The following is a 17,739-nucleotide window of genomic DNA, read 5'->3' as shown; positions in this document are numbered from 1 at the left end:
GCATGGTGCACGGCATAGTCAACTTGATCCTGGAAGTTGTTGAACTGCAACTGTGCCGCATTGCCGTCTTGATTAGGGCCTTCACCTTGAACTCCCTGAGCACCATCACCTTGAACACCCTGCACTCCTTGAGAGCTATCACCCTGATTTCCTTGAAAGCCATCTGCAGCACCTTTATTACTCGGTTGAGCCGAACCATCTGGAGCTTGTTTCACTTCTCCATCCTTAGAAGAACCGGTCCCAGGAACATCAGCAACTACCTTCACCTTATACTTCTGCACCACTGTCCCCTTGCGGGTCTGCATGAATGAGTTTAAGAACTGGTTCCGTGCTTGCTGCATCATTGCGTCAAAATCTTTCTGTTGATCAGGTGTCAACTTGTCTGGAGTGATGGTCATGATGTTGCCTTCATTAACCTCAGATAAGCCCAGCTACTGGATCTTTTCATTAACAGAACCTGGACTAGCCGAGGACGGCGATGGCGGCAGTTTCTCGGCCATGGGGAAAACTGTTGTTGACTTCTAATCGGTCCCACTGGGCGTGCCAAAAGCGTGTTGATGAAAAACACGAGGCCTGGGAGATCTGCTTAACTCCAGTGCAGGTCCAAAACTCGCCTTCGGGTATGCTAGCGTGCCAGTTGATTTGATCCTGCAATCAACAAGAAATAAAGGCAAAGAAACCGCGGTTAAACCTATAAACAATAGCCGATCGGCTAGGTGCCAATGACATATCATTTATCTTTGAGCCGATGTCATATATGCATCGATCGGCAAGCATTAATAAATAAAACAGAACTAAATCTACTCGATCGGCTGTAGATATTAACAATATATAATCCTTATATCGATATATACTTAACTCAAGTGATTGGGATAGATCGGTCGCCATGCCGAGACAGTAAAATCACATAGATCGAAATATATATTAATAATAAGATTATATATGTTTATAGCATAGCCAATCAGATAGATCTAGTATGTATCGGCTAATACTCCGATACCACTCTATGTTAAGATATTAAAGCAAGCAGAATATACCAAACAAGAGCCTAATATACTTGAATGCAATAAGATCTTGGCATAAAGGGCAGATTTAACATGTCAGTAAAGCATACAAAGCAAATATAGTTAAATCAGGTAAGATCGGCTGAAACTCCGATACTACCCTAATCGGCAACCAAGAAGCAGGCTAGAGATTGTGATTCTAATCACGACTCATAGGATAAATACTATGATATTCATAAAACTTATTGGGATATAAATTTTCAAAAAAAATGATGTATTGTGTGTATTTACTAAAACTTACATCATGAAAAAAAAAGAATTTAAGCAAATTACCTTTATTACAAATTACTGATCGAAATTTCGATAATTTCAATAATTTCGATAATTTTGATCGGAATTTCGCTAAAACCGACCGGTTTTTGAGAACTTGTCGGCAGCTTAGGGATTTGTATTCAAATTTTGGTTTAGTTTGGAATTTACTGGTTTTTCACCGGATTTCACGAAATTCCGAATTCCGCCTGTGCCCGAAACAGAAGGGCATGTCGGAATCGTAAACCCTGGATGTGACATATTCTAGTATACAATGAATATAGATAGAGGTATGTCCAAATTCGTAATACTAGAATATGTCATATCTAATTACATAGATTGGTTTTTTATCGGACGGAGGGAGTACATACCACACACTTGCATTTTCGGACACGAAGAACTAACCTAAAGCCGTCCATGGCTTCCATGCCTCTACCTGTGCTGTACCCATCCGGGGCCATTGAATCCATTGGAGAAAAAAAAAAAGGGCCCAAGAATTCTAGAAGATCTGTTCATCTGCTGTACCCAACCCGTGCAGTTGTAAAAGCGCTGAACTGGTAACGCACGCACGCCTCACACTATCCCCACTCCACTCTCCCATCACTCATCACCCGCACGAGTAAAAACCATTGGCCTCGCCGCTCACGCGCACCAGCGTCCCACACTCTCCAACCAAAAGCCGGAACCGACGGCGTCGCAGCGCAGCGCAGCGGCCGCGTTCGACAGCCATTGCCACCGCTCCCCATGACGGTCGCCGCCGCAGCAGCAGCAGCAGCAGACGATGCCGGAAGACCGGGCGCCGCCGCGGCGAGGCTCCGCGTGATGTGGCGCGTCGTGCGCGCGGCGGAGGCGCTGGCCCTGGCCGTCCTCCTCTCCCGCTCACTCCCCCTCCTCCCCGTCGCGGCGGGCGCGGCGGGCGCCGTGCTCCGCGTCGGCGCGTCCTTCCTCCTCCACCCGTGCTCCGTCTTCCTCCTCGCCAACGGCATCGTGGTTCTCCTCGTCGCGCTCTCCCGCCGCGACCGCCCCTCCTCCTCCTCCTCGTCCTCTTCCTCATCATCCTGCTCCGACGACCACGACGACGTCCACGACCAGTTCCTCTCCTTCGCGGGCGCGCATCTGCCGCCGCTGCCCGCCGCGATCACCGGGGCGGCCGCGGCGGATCAGGAGGAGGGCGCGGTGTTCGAGGACAAGCAGGCGGTGCACGTGACGCCGGCCCGCGCCGCCCCGCGGCGGAGCAGGTCCGAGAAGGTCGGCCGCGGCAGAAGGCCGACGAGGGCGGCGTCGCCGGAGCTGCGCCGGTCGGAGTCGGAGCGGTGCCGCCGCCGCCGCCGCTCCCTGTCGTCGTCGTCCGCGTCGCTGGCGGACTGGGGCATGGAGGAGGACGACGGCGGGGAGAAGGAGGAGGAGGAGTTCCGGAGGGCGGTGGAGGCGTTCATCGCGAAGCAGCAGACGCGGTTCCACCGGGAGGAGTCGTTCGTCCTGGTCGCCGGCGCCGGCGCCGGAGACGAGACGAGTGCTGCTGCTGCTGCTGTTGAAGTGAAGTGAGGCCTTCGCCTCTCCGAGACTCGAAGAGCGTGATGATGAGTGTTGAAAGGATCGATCGGGTGGGGAAGCGTGTAAAGAATGTCTTGGTGCCTTGTTTGGTGTACAAGTTTTGCCTTTTGTCTCTTGTCCTCCCAGCATCTGGAAATGTTTCTTTTCTTTGTTTGCTTTTTGGCGTGTCTGTGCCCACTGCTTCGTCCAAAGCTTCTTACGCTGCCAATGTACTGCTGGTACAAACCACCACCAATTCAAATTTCTCCGTAGCGCCAAATGAATGGCAGGACATAGGACCAATTCAAATTTAGTTCGGCCCAAAGTATGAAATTTGGTTGAAATTGGAAACGATGTGACTGAAAAATTGTGTATGGAAGTTTAGAAAAAAAAACCTTTGAAACTAAACACACCCATACTACTACAGATGAATGGCATGACTGGATTACAGATTACTGGACCCCGTTTAATGCCATCATTGATCGTAGTACAACTTAATAGTCTCTTGAATCAATAAGAAAATGGAGGAATAAAAAAATATAGAATTTTGATAGAAATGCAAGTTTAAAACAGAGTATTATAACACTTAGGAAAAATATAAAAATGATCATTTGATAGGACCACAGAAAATACGTAGAAATTAGATGAGAGAGATAGACACAAAGAAAAACTTTCAAGAGGTTAAAACTCTTACTAAATTTTCTCCAAAATCTCAATTCTATAGGAATTCCAAGGGATTTGATTCAATCATTTGTTTCAAAGTTTATCATATGAAATAGTTTATTATAGGATTGTAATTAATCCTCCAAATCCTGTGTTTTTCTTAACAAATCAAAGGGCCCTAAAAACGCATGAATTTCATAACTTAGTTTAATTCTTGTGATATTCCCGCAAAAGTCATCTACTCCGCATATAGATTGAGAAAAATACTACTACTACTATGATTTTTGTACTAGCACATTTCGGGAGCCTCGAGATCAACTAGCCATCGTCTGGAAAAATGGTTTTTTTTCAGTAGTGGGGTGAAGACGGCAAGTTTACTTGTGCTAATGGACATGATATGAGAGCAGCAGTGGCGACACATTTCGGTACATCGCACGCATGCCTTTTCTCCGTATGAACAGTTGCAACGTACATATGCCATGCCAACCTTGCATGCCCCCCAAGTACTTACTATTCGTGCAGCCGTGCATGATTGCCAACACGAGTCGATCTATTCAGGTAAAAAGAACATGAGTGTAGCTAATCCATGCAAGTGAAAGGGATATATATATATATATATATGTATGTATATATATGTATATATGTATATATATATATGTATATATATATGTATGTATATATATATATGTATGTATATATATATATATATATATATATATATATATATATATATATATATATATATATATATATATATATATATATATATATATATATGTATGTATATATATATATATATGTATATATATATATGTATATGTATATATATATATGTATATGTATATATGTATATGTATATGTGTATATGTGTATATGTGTATATGTATATATGTATATATGTATATATATATATATATATTACATATATGTATGTATATATATACATATATATATGTATATGTATGTATATATATATGTACATATGTATATATACATATATATATATACATACACACACACACACACACACACACACACACACACACACACACACACACACACACACACACACACACACACATATATATATATATATATATATATATATATATATATATATATATATATATATATATATATATATATATATATATATATATATATATATATATATATATATATATATAATGAATTGAAATGTTGGTATATATGACATTTTCTCTGGCACTGATCGCCTGATCTGAAAGCTTGCAAGATGGATATCAGTTGCTGAGTAACTGCAAATCAACATTAAGTATAAAGACTAGTAGACTACTTCTACAATGTATAATATCCACTCTAGAGGCTTTAAGATCCTCTCATACATACCTTGTGGATGCCCTAAATGCACATACATAAATAGTACTCTCTCCGTCCCTAAATATTTGACGCTGTTGATTTTTTTTAAACATGTTTGACCGTTCGTCTTATTAAAAACTTTTGTGAAATATATAAAACTATATGTATACATAAAAGTATATTTAACAATGAATCAAATGATAGAAAAAGAATAAATAATTACTTAAAATTTTTGAATAAGACGAACAGTCAAATATGCTTAAAAAATCAACGGCGTCAGACGGAGGGAGTAGGCTACTAGCATTAGCAGTCGTACGTAGCATGTAAACTAGTGTGCCGGCCGGATGCTCCTTGCCTGTGTCGCTGTGTGCATATGCATGCATGATGAATGGTTTAGCTCTTAATTTTCTACACTACTACTAGAATCTAGCTACTCCTAGTTCAGAGCAGGGGCCCCGGGTTAACCAATAATGTTACACTACACAGTTGGGGTACAACATGGAAACTAAACTGAGGTCTCTTTTGAAATAAAGGAAAATAAATGATTTTTGTAGGATGGCCTATTTGATTTATAGGAAAAACAATAATTTTAGAGATTTTCAATTCTATAAGAAAATTTTCTATAAAGGCCTTTACAACCAAGGATTGAATCCTATCCTATCATATCATTTGTAATTCGTATGAAATAAACAATCCTATAAAAATTTTAAAGAAAACTTAGCAAAAGTTCCATTCTCTTGGAAAATTTCCTTTGAGTTTATCTCTCTTATCCGATTCTTGCGTTTTTTTCTGTGCTTCAATCAAACGGTTATTCCTACGTTTTTTTAGCATTTTGCAATACTATGTTTTGCACTTGCATTTCTGTTAGAATTATATTTTTTTTCCTATTCCTCTTTTTTTTTCATTCCTACGATTCAAAGGGACATCCTATAGAATTTTTCCCATGTGCTCCTTTAGAACAAAGAAATGGGCACTTCAGATTCCTATAAAGTTCTCGTGGAATGGCTTGATTCATGGGAGTTTTAGAGAATTTTTAACATGAAGTTGGACCTTATAGGAAACTTTTCTTGGGTCCATCTCTCCAAAATTCCTACACATTTGGAGCATTCAAACTACAAGTTTCACACAACACCTGTATTTTAGCATTTCTAAGAATCAACTAGATATGTCACCTTAATAATTTCTATATTTTTTCTATTTCTGTGTGTTTTTGAAGTACTATGTTAGGAGTCCTGAGGGGGCCGGACTGCCGGAGCCCGGTTACATTAGAACATTACTGAGGCTAATTAGCTAGAGTAGGTTCTACGGGTCACTGACATGACAATTCTTGCATCATTTATACTATATTTCTTCTACAGTATGAAGAGACTGGGTTGGCACAGGCCAATTATTCAGTTTGAGTATATAAAAAACTAAGGCTATATATATAGCATGTTGCCTTTTCAGTTTTTACAGCAAGAGATTGACATGGCTGTGAGCCTGTGACACTGCACCACACATAAGTATATATTCAGGGCTTGTTAGCTGATGGCTAATTGTGTAGTAATTCTGAACGACATATAAATGAACGCAGGCAGTAAAACACTAGTACTAAGATTGAACAACCTTAATTCAAAGGTTTTCAAAGAACACATACGGCCTCAACTATTGTCAGATGTTATTCGAGATTTGGAGTTTGCAGAGATACAGAGTACTGTAACATGTATGAATGAACACATTTTACACCACTGAAGTAGTGTTGCACTACTGCAGCAGTGAAAAATGTGAAATGCTAGTCTTTCACGCTGAATCTGCAAATCCAACCCTCATTTTGCCATAGTCAAAGATGGTGTGATAAGCCCCCATAAACACATCGCCTAATATCCTGCATAAATGAGGGGGACAGAGGAACGATCGTATAAGATTGAGGAGTCACATGCATCTGATAAAAGCGAACTGCAAAGGCAACCACTTAGTATCATTTAATTACCTCCAGTGAAATATATATGTCTAGTTAGCTTATCGCCATCTTTGCAAAAATAAAAATTATGCATTTTAAGCTGAAAATAAGTCAAATTAAATATTTTCCAATCTAATTCTTACAAATCGGCATACAAATGCATAGTATTTATACTACCACTTTTCATAAATATTTAACATTGAACAAGATTCCGTGAAACTTCTAAAATTCAATCGAACTATTTGAGGGAGCTAGAGTAGGCAAAACACTAATTATCATGAAATTAATTAACAATATTGCTCAAGCTTATGGTGGCTTATCCATATTTGGCAGAGTACGGGAATGAACTCGTGAAGGCTTATTCAATGAGGAACTCATCCTCATATGCAATCACTTCCCTTTTTTTTTACTTTATTTATATGATAAAATTGCAAGTAATAGTAACCATCCTTTCATAAGTATGATCTTCTACATTCTAGTTCTCCGTGTTCTACCGTCTGGCTTACCTTTTTCATGTTACATTCAGATCGAATAACTCTGTAAAATTACATCAATACTTCTGCATATTATGATTAATATAGTAGACATCCCTACATATTAATTACCACATACATGTTGAACGAGTAGATCAATCCATCTACCTACCCGCACAATTTTATATTACAAAAATTTTATAACAAACGTCTATATTATTATGATAGCATTTTTCAAGACGAATGTATGTATACTACCATTTATTTTGTTTATAAACTAAGTATACGAGAAATTACTGATGCTCGGAATTTAAAGTTTTATCAAATTTTATTCTAAATATTAAATATTTATAACCAGGAAGAGTATTGTGTTGTACTACTGAGATCCGGAAACTTTTATAAAGAAAAAGGTCCATGGGAGCAAGGTTGAAACAAAAGTTACACACATATGACGGTCTTACCAGAGAGGACCTATTGGAGGAGGAATGTCTAAAGCCGTGAATCCACTCATACAATGAGCCAGGAATCCCTCTCCAAATTTGAGAATGTACTGCTTAACAGGAAAACTGTATTAAACAGGAGTATTTGGGTGAAATTTCGATGGCTTTTAATATCATAGAAAGAACTTCTCCGTAGGAGGATGGCAGTTAGTCAATCGTTATATTGTAAACAACAAAATAAGAAACCAAACAGTATGAAATGGTAATCCATAAAGCTGAGCCGAACAAATGGACACAGAGAAAGCATCATACTAGAAAGGCAAAATACAGAAAAATAGATTACGACTAATTTGAACTTGGAAAACGACACCTTGTGGCTTGGGCCATCTCCGTGGATGGACCAGAAAAGGGAAAATCTCGGACCATTCGTGTGCAGCATGGGCCGGTATATCAATGGGCTGAAATTAATACCCATCCAAACAAGGCCTCATGAGGATGGGCCAGGATTTTGGGCTTCCCAAATCAAGGAAATAATGCATGATGCAAATTAAATATTTATTTCTACTTATATTTTATAATCCACTAGCAAAAATACCCGTGCGTTGCAACGGGTGAAAAAATTCTAATGATAATATATGTTTTTCATGCATAATCATGTTAATGACAATGTTTGTATTATGATGAGCGGCTTGTTTTTTTATAAACGGTGTTTTTTTTTCTTGCGTGATTTTCTCGAACTATTATTCAGAAATGGCGCATTTCTTTCTTATAGTTTTTTCCTACCATGTTTTTTTTTACTTTTTTTACTGACGATGAAAACCATATTTTTCTCCCCTTTTTTTCTTTTATTTTCTCGTGTGTTTTTTGCATGTTTTTTCTAACAATCATTTTCTCACGCGTTTTTTTCTTGTTTTTTTCAAATGTTATTTTTTGCTTTTTTCCAATACAGGAGAATATGTGACGAAATAAAAGCCGTGTAGTAGATGGCAAAAAATCAATGGATTCTATCCGACTCAAGTGTCCATCAATTTAGTGTTTTTTCTGACAGTTTTTTCAGAGCGATTTGTTTTTTAATAGATGGTGTTTTTTTTTCTTGCGCGGTTTTTTCAAACCATTTTTTTTAGAAATGGCGCTTTTTTTGACAGTTTTCTCCTCGCATGTTTTTTTTAAAAATTTTTTACCAGCGATGGAAATAATTTTTCTCGCGCTTTTTTTTTTGTTTTATGGAAGATGTAAAACCTTTTTAGTGTGTTTTTTTTGTGCTTTTTTCTGACTTTTTTCTCACGCGTTTTTTGAACGGTTTTTATTTTCTCGTGTATTTTCTATTTTTAAATAGTTAGATTAGATTAGAGATAGAGAAGAGATATATACTGATTAGAAATCGGACTTTGTTTCGCCCTTTCCATTTTTTTCTCACATGCATTTTTTATTTTATACGAACCAGCTTCTTATTTTTTACGAACCATTTTTTTCACTTAGGGGAAACGGACTTTTGTTGTTGTTGTTTTTCCTTTTTTTTTTGCGGCTTTTCTTTTTCTTTTTATGCACCTTTCTGCCTTTGTTCTCTCACTTTTATCATTTTTTTAACAAAAACAACCTCAAGTACCTTATTGCAAAATTATAGGGACTCAAATGTAAATATAAAAATTATAGGGACTCGAATGCAAAAGTAATTAAAATCATATGAAAATGAAATGCTCTCGACCTGTAGGTTCCATTTTTGCAAATAGATCTTCAATTCGGCACATCAATTTTTTTCACCAAGATGTATGTGATATCATTGTATAGATTGAAACCGAGAGGAGGGTGCCTGGGATCTCAGACTCAAACCGAAATAAGTGGTGCCTTTTATTTTTTCCTTTTTAAAGGGGAATCGGATATAGAGTCGGACTTTTTTTTTCTGAGAGGAATAGGAGTCGGACTTTTTTTTTTATTTTTTCGCTATTTTTTTTACGGACGAAGGAGTCGTACCTTTTTTATTATTATTTTTTCGCTATTTTTTTTACAGACGAAGGAGTCGGACTTTTTTTTATTTTTTCGCTATTTTTTTTGACAGACGAAGTAAGCATCCCTTATTTTTTTAAGTAGTAGAGAAGTATATTCTAATAAGAGTTGGAATTCCGGGGAATATTCAGGGAAGCAGCAAAACAGAAAGAAAGAAAGACATAATACTAATACTCTATTAGAGAGCAATACCTGCTCCGGTGTCAGCTCAAATGCTCTTCCACCTATGCTGAATGCGACGTTCGGCAAGTGACCGATGTGTCTGCAGTCCACATATGATCCTACTGGGCTAGGCATGTTGCCACAGAGCTGTCATTCAACACGGCTACTGGTTTAGAACTGTTCGATGAATAAAAACAGTAACACTTCGTATAGCCATACCTGATTAGCATACTCCAACTTGCCCTCCTTTGTATGGTTCTGAACAAATTCGCTCTGCATCCATGTAACTGCCATCTCACATGCATTACACGTAGCGTCAGAAACTTCGTCTGCAGATTTGTGCGTCTCACCCAGCACACTCTCAATGCCATCGCTGATGAATTCAGAAGAAGCATATACGATTATGATGGAAATCCAAAATAGACAAAGTACAAAGAAGAATTTCTTTTTCTAGAAAAATGTTGTTTAATTTGCCACAGCACCTAATTCCATGCGCTCCATCGGATTTGCAGAGCCCAATTTTGGAACACACTTGTGCTGGTGGTGTCTGCAATCAACATCCAACCATGCATATGGAGTTGAGATTCTGAAGTGAAAGAAACAGAAATGGAGACATTGCATCTTGCTGACGAAGTAGTAAGTACAGCAAATGCAAGTCACTCTGAAGAAGAGAGCTCCAACCTTATCTTGCAGCAACTCTAGCATTTCATGCCCATGTCTAGCAACAACTTGTTTGCACTCTTCGTTTGCCACACCGGTGGCTCCAATATGTGCATGGATCTGCGCAATAGCAGCCTACACAACAGCAAGTAATCCAATATAAACCTCTCAAAAACATAAAATAAAATAAAAATAAAAGTAAACCTCTCACTGAGACGATGGATTCAGTGAGTACTTTGATTTGCTATGCAACAAACATAAAAGAAAATTATCAAAGTTAAGATGAAACATGTGGAAGGATATGGATCGCTTACTATAGGACCAGCAATCAACGAAGTTCCTGAGTCTGCTATGACAGCACAACCGTCAACACAAATTCCTGTCATGACATACATCATCAATCAGGCAAGAGGAACGCAATTATTTGTAGACCTGGAACTGGAAAAGCAAACTAGCATAGAGCATTACCAGTGCTCCTGCCTCCAATAAGAAAATCTCCCATTTCAAACTGCACGTTTACCGATGATGGAAACAAAGTTAAATTTTCAAAAAAGTTTGTAGAAAGGACAAATTATAGAAGATTCAGGTCAGGCAACTGTACTATGTAACTTATGAAGACTGAAACTTACTGCTAACCTGCCAATAAGCTTTCCGAGTAACTCGGGTGTATGTATGATCACCTTTGTAATGGCTCTCGTCAGCACCTCCAAACACAATCTCACCCCCATTGATATCGTTTGCATTTCGATTTAACCAAAAGGAAAATACCTTGTCAGTCACAAGGCTTTGTTGAATCATATTGTACCTGGTAGACTACTGAAAATGTTAAATGCCACAAAAAAACAGGACAGTCAAGTGATAAGTCACAAAAATATTTATGGCATACTTTGTATCAGGTTCCCATTTAATGAACAACAAGAGGTTCACAAAGAAAACCAAACACTAGGTGATATTGCAGGTGTTACCGTGGTAAATGATAGCAATATATATCAGCAAGATTTGTGCTGTCGTTGTTATTAGGATTTGTGTCATAAAATTGGCTTGACCATTAAAAAAAAGGAGACAGCCATTGAAGTATGCAGTGGAAAAAAGGATTACTTCCATCCCAACTTCTGAATCAAGATGTTTTTAGAAAAGAAAGATTTTATTGAAATAAAGATAATTACATCAAGATGATACAACCATCTTGAGATCACTCCCGGACTGAATCAAGATGTGGTGATTGATTCATGTCAAATAAGGGTCATAAAAAAAAACAAACAAACACCAGAACAATGGCACCGACTAATTCATTATTCAAACATCCTGAAAAACTACAGTAATATCATAGTTGAAATTATCATACCAGACTGGGTCTGCACCTTCAACTGAAATTTCCTTAAATCCAAGTCCAAGGATGCCATCAAATTTTGCTGCTAGAAACGTAAGACCAGGCTCATGAGTAGCTTCAATGAATTCCTGGGAACATAATTCAGTTCAGTAACATGAGCATTGACAGTTCATAGTGTTCTGTCAGATTAAGCATATAATTTCGAAAATGATAAAAGAACCTGATTATTGACAACTAGATCACCAATGGTAACTTGATCTTGACTGTAATAACCATGAATAGATCCTGTTCCATAGTGAATGGAAGCAGGTGTTCCTGAATAACACATGGAAATGGAGAGGTGAGATCATCACGAAGTATTAGTCCTATTAGAAGCACTATGTATAATAATAATAAAAAATATGTATTCTTTGGCAAGTACTATCAGAAAAAAAAATGTATAACACGGATAGAAAGAAACAGAGGCTGAAATGATGTCAAATCAAATATAATTCAACTAAGAAACCAATTTATATCTTATTTTTATGGCTTTTTCACCTAAAGTATATTGGGTGAGTAGTTAACCCACATGAAGTTCATTCAGCTGAGAATATCTAGCAATTGGAAGCTGAATTGTTAGATAAATGATTTGACAATAGATGGTAACACAAAATTGAGTTAAAGTTGACTTGAACTTGTCACAGAGCACACCCACACTTTCCCCTTCTAAGTTTTCCTATCACAGATTTTTTTCAAATTTGAGAACTAGTACAGAATCTGAGCAACAAACAATCCACAATGTACTAAATTGGTAGATATCTGGTAGAGAAAGAATACCATTCTCCATGTAAGTACTGGAACTTCTTGATTCATACTTCCGATGGAAGTAACAGGCAAGCTGTTCCCACAACAGCAAAAAAGAAATAAGTGAGTTATCAACCTAGCATAACATGAATCCCAAAATGCAAAAGTAAGGAAGAAAAAACATGTGTTGCCGTAGCTTCTTACCGAAAAAACGCACTTGGCGGAAGGGACCCAGAGGTTGGAGCTCCCGGTGTCAAAGACCACCGTAAAATTCTGCGGTGGGCAGCCAACTCCGATCTCCCCAAAATACTGAGCGTTCAGAAAGTTCTTCAGCGCTAGAGGATGATTCTGAGTGCCATTTTTCAGGCTACCCCTTTCTCTGAACCCTCTGTAACTCCAGAAATGCTTGAGCCTCCCTTCCATGGCTGCAGCCTCTATGTCCCTGAGCATTCTTTGCTGATGCACACGAACATGGTTAATGGCTTCCGTGACCGGATCGTAGAATCCCTCATCTGCCGAATTCATCCTGACGCCAGAATACCCAAGTGCAACCTCGTGGTCCACTGTACCACTCTTGGGAACTAGTTCACCGTAGATGCTCTCCATGATCGGTCTCTTCTTCAGCGCGATGCGGATCAGTCCATCATTGGCAGCAGATGCAAGCATACAAGAAACGAAGAGGATCGAGAGAAGGGTACATATCCGACTGGCTGTGTGACCCATTCTGATCAGCAGAATATACAGATGAGGCGCAGCAATAATAGTTCGGCAAAGCTTCAAGCATGACAAATATGTACATCATGCATGTTTGTGTGATAAAATGTCAGAATTAATGAAACGGCATGAAAATAATTCTAGCAATATAATCTTTTCTTTTGCGGGGTCTAGCAATATAATCTTGACCCCGTGCTAATTCATCTCAAGAGCATTTCTCGAATTGGCAAAAAAGAGCTTGCTAATTCATCTCAGAGTAACTGCTCACCTGGAAGAGGTAGAATGTTAGAGAACTGGAGATCAGCGGAGGGCGTCTGAGAAATTATTGCCGTGCTTAAGCGCTACTTATAAAGGCAGAACACGTACGAACTGAGCTACACCAGCCGGGACACAAGTACATGCAAATCTGATCTACCTGGAGATGGAGTACATCCTTGAACGACGCTGGAAATACATCCGAACATGCAGTGCAGCGTCATGGTAGTATGCTTCACCGGAGACGGTATAGGTTTGCGTACGTCACGTAACACTGTCAACTGGACCCTGTGCAGTGCCTTGGAAGGCTAGCTAGCTAATCGAAGGATTCTCACATTTCCTCACTGAACCCCGAAGTGGCAGTAGGAGCAACGCCCATGTCACCGGCCGGCCGACGGCCGCGATGCTCGGCCATCCGATCATATTCCGATCCACCGCGCGAGATGGCCCACAACCGCAACGCAGCCTTTGGGGGCACGAGACGCGACGCGACCAGATGTTTGCATGCGCCGCACTCCACGTCCCGGCTAGCTAGGCGGCTATTTAGCAGCAGCAAACTAGAGTCGGCCTGCTTTTTTTTTAAAAAAAAGTTAAAGATATTTAGTAAATCTCACAAAACTACAGGTATTTTAACTAAATTATCACAAAACTAAAGATTTAAAGCGTTGTATCACAAAATTATAGATTTAGCACCAAATTTATCATAAAACTACAGAGTTAAGATTAAGTATCACAAAAATACATATTTAATATTGAAGTTATCACAAAACTACAATTTTTGGAGTTTAAATCCCTTGCACCCTTGTTATGTTAGAGCTATAAACATTATTGCTTCGTGACTAAATTGCTTCTAAACCTGTAGTTTTGTAATAATTTAGTTACTAAACATGCAGTGTTGTGACACTTCCATCTTAAATGTGTAGTTTTCTGCTAAATTTGGTGTTAAATGTGTAGTTTTGTGATACACCGAGTTAAATATGTAGTTTTGTGATAATTTGATCATAATATCTGTAGTTTTGTGAAATTTACTCTAAGATATTTGATTTTCGTTAGCATGTTTTTCAAACTACTAAACGATATATATCGTGCGAAAACTTAATATATAAAAGTTGCTTTAAAATACCAGATAAATCCAATTTTCAAGTTTAAAGTGATTAAATTTTAGTTTAATCATGCGCTAATGATTTTTTTGTTTCGTGTGTTCGTATTTAATTGTTATTTTCAGCAAGTTTAAACGGGGCCTGACATTATGTGAGGCATTGGCCGTCGTGGCCGTGGCGAACGGTATACTCTCGTGTTTAGGTAGTCAAGCAGTTGCAATTGCACTGAGGAATGAGGTTCCGTCCCTTAATGAGGATTGTGGTGTGGTACCTAGGACTGTGGCTCGTTAGCTTGCTCAGCTCGTGGCTAACTTAACTCGACTCGGCTCGGCTCGTTATGTTTTCGAAACGAGCCGAGCTGCTGTTTTAGCTCGTTACACATAACGAGCCAGGCTGGTACCTACCTGTCCGGCTTGTGGACATCCGGCATCATCAAAGAAAATGTCAAATCAGAGAAAAGCTCTTGTTTCTTTGTCATGTTTAGGTGCTTCGTGTATAAACTAGTATAGGATTGTGGCCGATTGATCCACGCATTTGCGTGAATTGCAGAGTAAGTACTACTGCTCTGTTCTCTAGTTTGGGTAGTGATTCTGTTTCGACTTGCGTCCCCTAATGTTCAGGAAAGATGAGAAATGCAGCAACAGAATTGGTAACAGTTTGACCTTTTCTAATCCGGGTCCCGCGGCTGGCGAGATCAAGTTGCTGGATCGTTTTCTGGTGCAGATTCGCCGTTAATTTTTTTCAATTTTTTTGCGACATGTTATAAAAAGAGAGACGTCTCATTAAGGGACGAATAGACTTTTCCTGATTTGTGGTCAAAATATGAAGCGATTTCCAGAAATATTCACAGGTATTTTCATTCAAGTCACAACATTTTACGGGCAGAGATCAGATGAAACATTTACATTTACACAAGGGGATTAAAAAACAAAGACAATTCCTCGTATACACAGACAGCAGGATACTTACAGTTTCTCTGAAAATAAAGCCACACAAAAGTGGCAAAACAAATTAGCGCGAAAGAAAGAAGAAGAAAGAATCAACGGGACACTTCAAAAAATCTCCCAATTTGTTGTTCTCCCCCCGCTTCTCCTTCTCGATCCCAGAGCAGACAATCTCGACAAAATTCGAACGAATTTCGCGAAATCCAAACATCTCGAACTGTTTTTCTCGAAATTTATCTAGCCCTAGAATCCAGACCAATGAGAGAGAGCTCAGAGCTGCTTGAGGCCGAAGCGCATGACGAAGAAGCAGAGCCTGGCGACGACGACGATGGATTCCACCAGCCACAGCAGGTGGTACACCACCTTCTCGTACAGCACCGCCAGCAAGCGCCCCCGCGGTCGCCACCGCAGCGCCGCCGGCAACGCCCGCGCACGGAGCTTCCTCTGCGGCGGCGCCGGCAAGGCCTCGCCGCCGTCGCCCTCGCTCCGGCTCCGGCTCCCGGCCGCCTTGCTCTTGCTCCTCCGCGGCATCATCCGCCTCCGTATCCACTCCCCCACCTTGCCCACGCCAGCAGCCATCCGATCCAAAGTCGTCGAACGATCTCACAGCTGGTGGTTCTTCGAGATGTGTACGTACGTACGAGTATGACCTCCTCCTCCTCCTCTGCTCGCCGGAGCCTTTTATTGTGGCGCGACGCCCACGCGGTTGGCGAGTTGACGCTTGACGCTGCCTGTGCCGCCAGAATTTGAAATTTCGAATGCGTCCAATGCTCCGATGCTTCTCCGTATATTAGTACCAGTCCATGGACCGATGGAGTCATGGAGATGGAGTGGAGAAGACGAAAAAGATGTACTTAAATAATTACTCCCTCCGTTTCAAAAGAAGTACAGCTGTGGATTTCCGTGCCCAGTGTTTAACTGTCCATCTTATTTAAAAAATTTATAAAAAAACTGAAAATATTTAGTCACACATAAAGTACTATTCATGGTTTATCATCTAAAAACAATAAAAATAATAATCATAAAATTTTTTTAAATAAGACGAATAGTTAAACGTTGGATGTGAATAGTGCAAAACTACACTTATATTTTGGGACGGAGGGAATACTACAACATGAGATGAGAGGGCGACGAGTAGAAGACGATTCATGGTCAGAGTTAGGTCATGGTCAACAAGAGGCCTGAAGCCTGTGAAGGTTTGCCCGGAAGATTCCGATGCTGCTTGGAGAAGGAGGTTTGACAAGTATTTTTCTTTTTTGTTAGTCTCATAGTTAGTGTGTGAATCATGATAAAGAAAGATGATTTTGCGTGTGATGGAGTCAAATTTAGCCGCTAGGGTTGATCGGTTCGTCCTGTCTCGATGTACACGGAAGCAATTCTGTTTGACTCACTCAGGTGACAGCAAGGCTGACGCTAGTAATATTAAGCGTATCACGCTAGCAAGTGCAATTATTTGGGGTTGCGGCCAGTTGATTTCGCTCCGCTGGCTGTTTCCTTCTAGAAAGTCAGAGCTCGAAATGTGCTTCTGGAAATTCAGGACTCATGATTGTGCTTCTAGTACGAGGTGATTACTTATCCGTCCCATAAAAAAAATCATTTTTCAGTTTATACAACGTTTCACTCTTCGTTTTACTTTATTTTCATATTTTTGCCGTACATTTTAAAGATGTTTCCGTAGTACTACTATCTGAGACCAAAATACTGTACTATCTGGTCAGCCAGAGAGACTTTCTATTGGACGACCCAAACGTAGGCGGTGTGTTTAGTTACTTTCAAAATTGAAAGTTTGGGTTGAAATTGGTACGATGTGACTGAAAAGTTGTGTGTGTATGGCAGGTTGATGTGATGAAAAAAAATTAGAAGTTTAAATCCAAAGTTTGGATCTAAACACAGGGCCTGTTTGGATCCGGAGGGCTATTAAATAACCCTCCGAAATCTTGTTATTTAGGAGTATTAAACGTAGATTACTGATAAAACCTATTCCATAACCCCTAGGCTATTTTGCGAGACGAATCTAACGATGTATATTAATCCATGATTTGCTACAGTGATGCTACAGTAATCATTCGTTAATCATAGATTAATATA

General features: G+C 39.5%; 2 protein-coding genes across 2 annotated transcripts; one reads left to right on the top strand and one right to left on the bottom strand.

The window, feature by feature from the left end:
- The first annotated feature begins 1,888 nt into the window (after positions 1–1,888).
- LOC9271453 (uncharacterized) lies at positions 1,889–3,024 on the top strand. Its single transcript, XM_015789899.3, has one exon. It carries the CDS (start codon positions 2,058–2,060, stop codon positions 2,856–2,858), a length of 801 nt encoding a protein of 266 aa, XP_015645385.1. The 5' UTR covers positions 1,889–2,057; the 3' UTR covers positions 2,859–3,024.
- Positions 3,025–6,438: 3,414 nt separating this feature from the next.
- On the bottom strand, positions 6,439–13,803 carry LOC4326588 (aspartic proteinase oryzasin-1-like). Its single transcript, XM_015778704.3, has 14 exons — positions 13,621–13,803; positions 12,843–13,362; positions 12,672–12,732; positions 12,076–12,170; positions 11,871–11,983; positions 11,162–11,330; positions 10,994–11,033; positions 10,840–10,904; positions 10,547–10,660; positions 10,348–10,412; positions 10,085–10,238; positions 9,896–10,012; positions 7,721–7,809; positions 6,439–6,711 (listed from the first exon to the last, which is right to left on the bottom strand). Exons 2-14 carry the CDS (start codon positions 13,359–13,361, stop codon positions 6,627–6,629), a joined length of 1,686 nt encoding a protein of 561 aa, XP_015634190.1. The 5' UTR covers position 13,362; positions 13,621–13,803; the 3' UTR covers positions 6,439–6,626.
- Positions 13,804–17,739: the final 3,936 nt, after the last annotated feature.

Source organism: Oryza sativa, chromosome 1, assembly GCF_034140825.1.
Source record: "Oryza sativa Japonica Group chromosome 1, ASM3414082v1".
NCBI lineage: Eukaryota > Viridiplantae > Streptophyta > Magnoliopsida > Poales > Poaceae > Oryza > Oryza sativa.
This window is presented reverse-complemented; position numbering and strand designations above follow the sequence as displayed.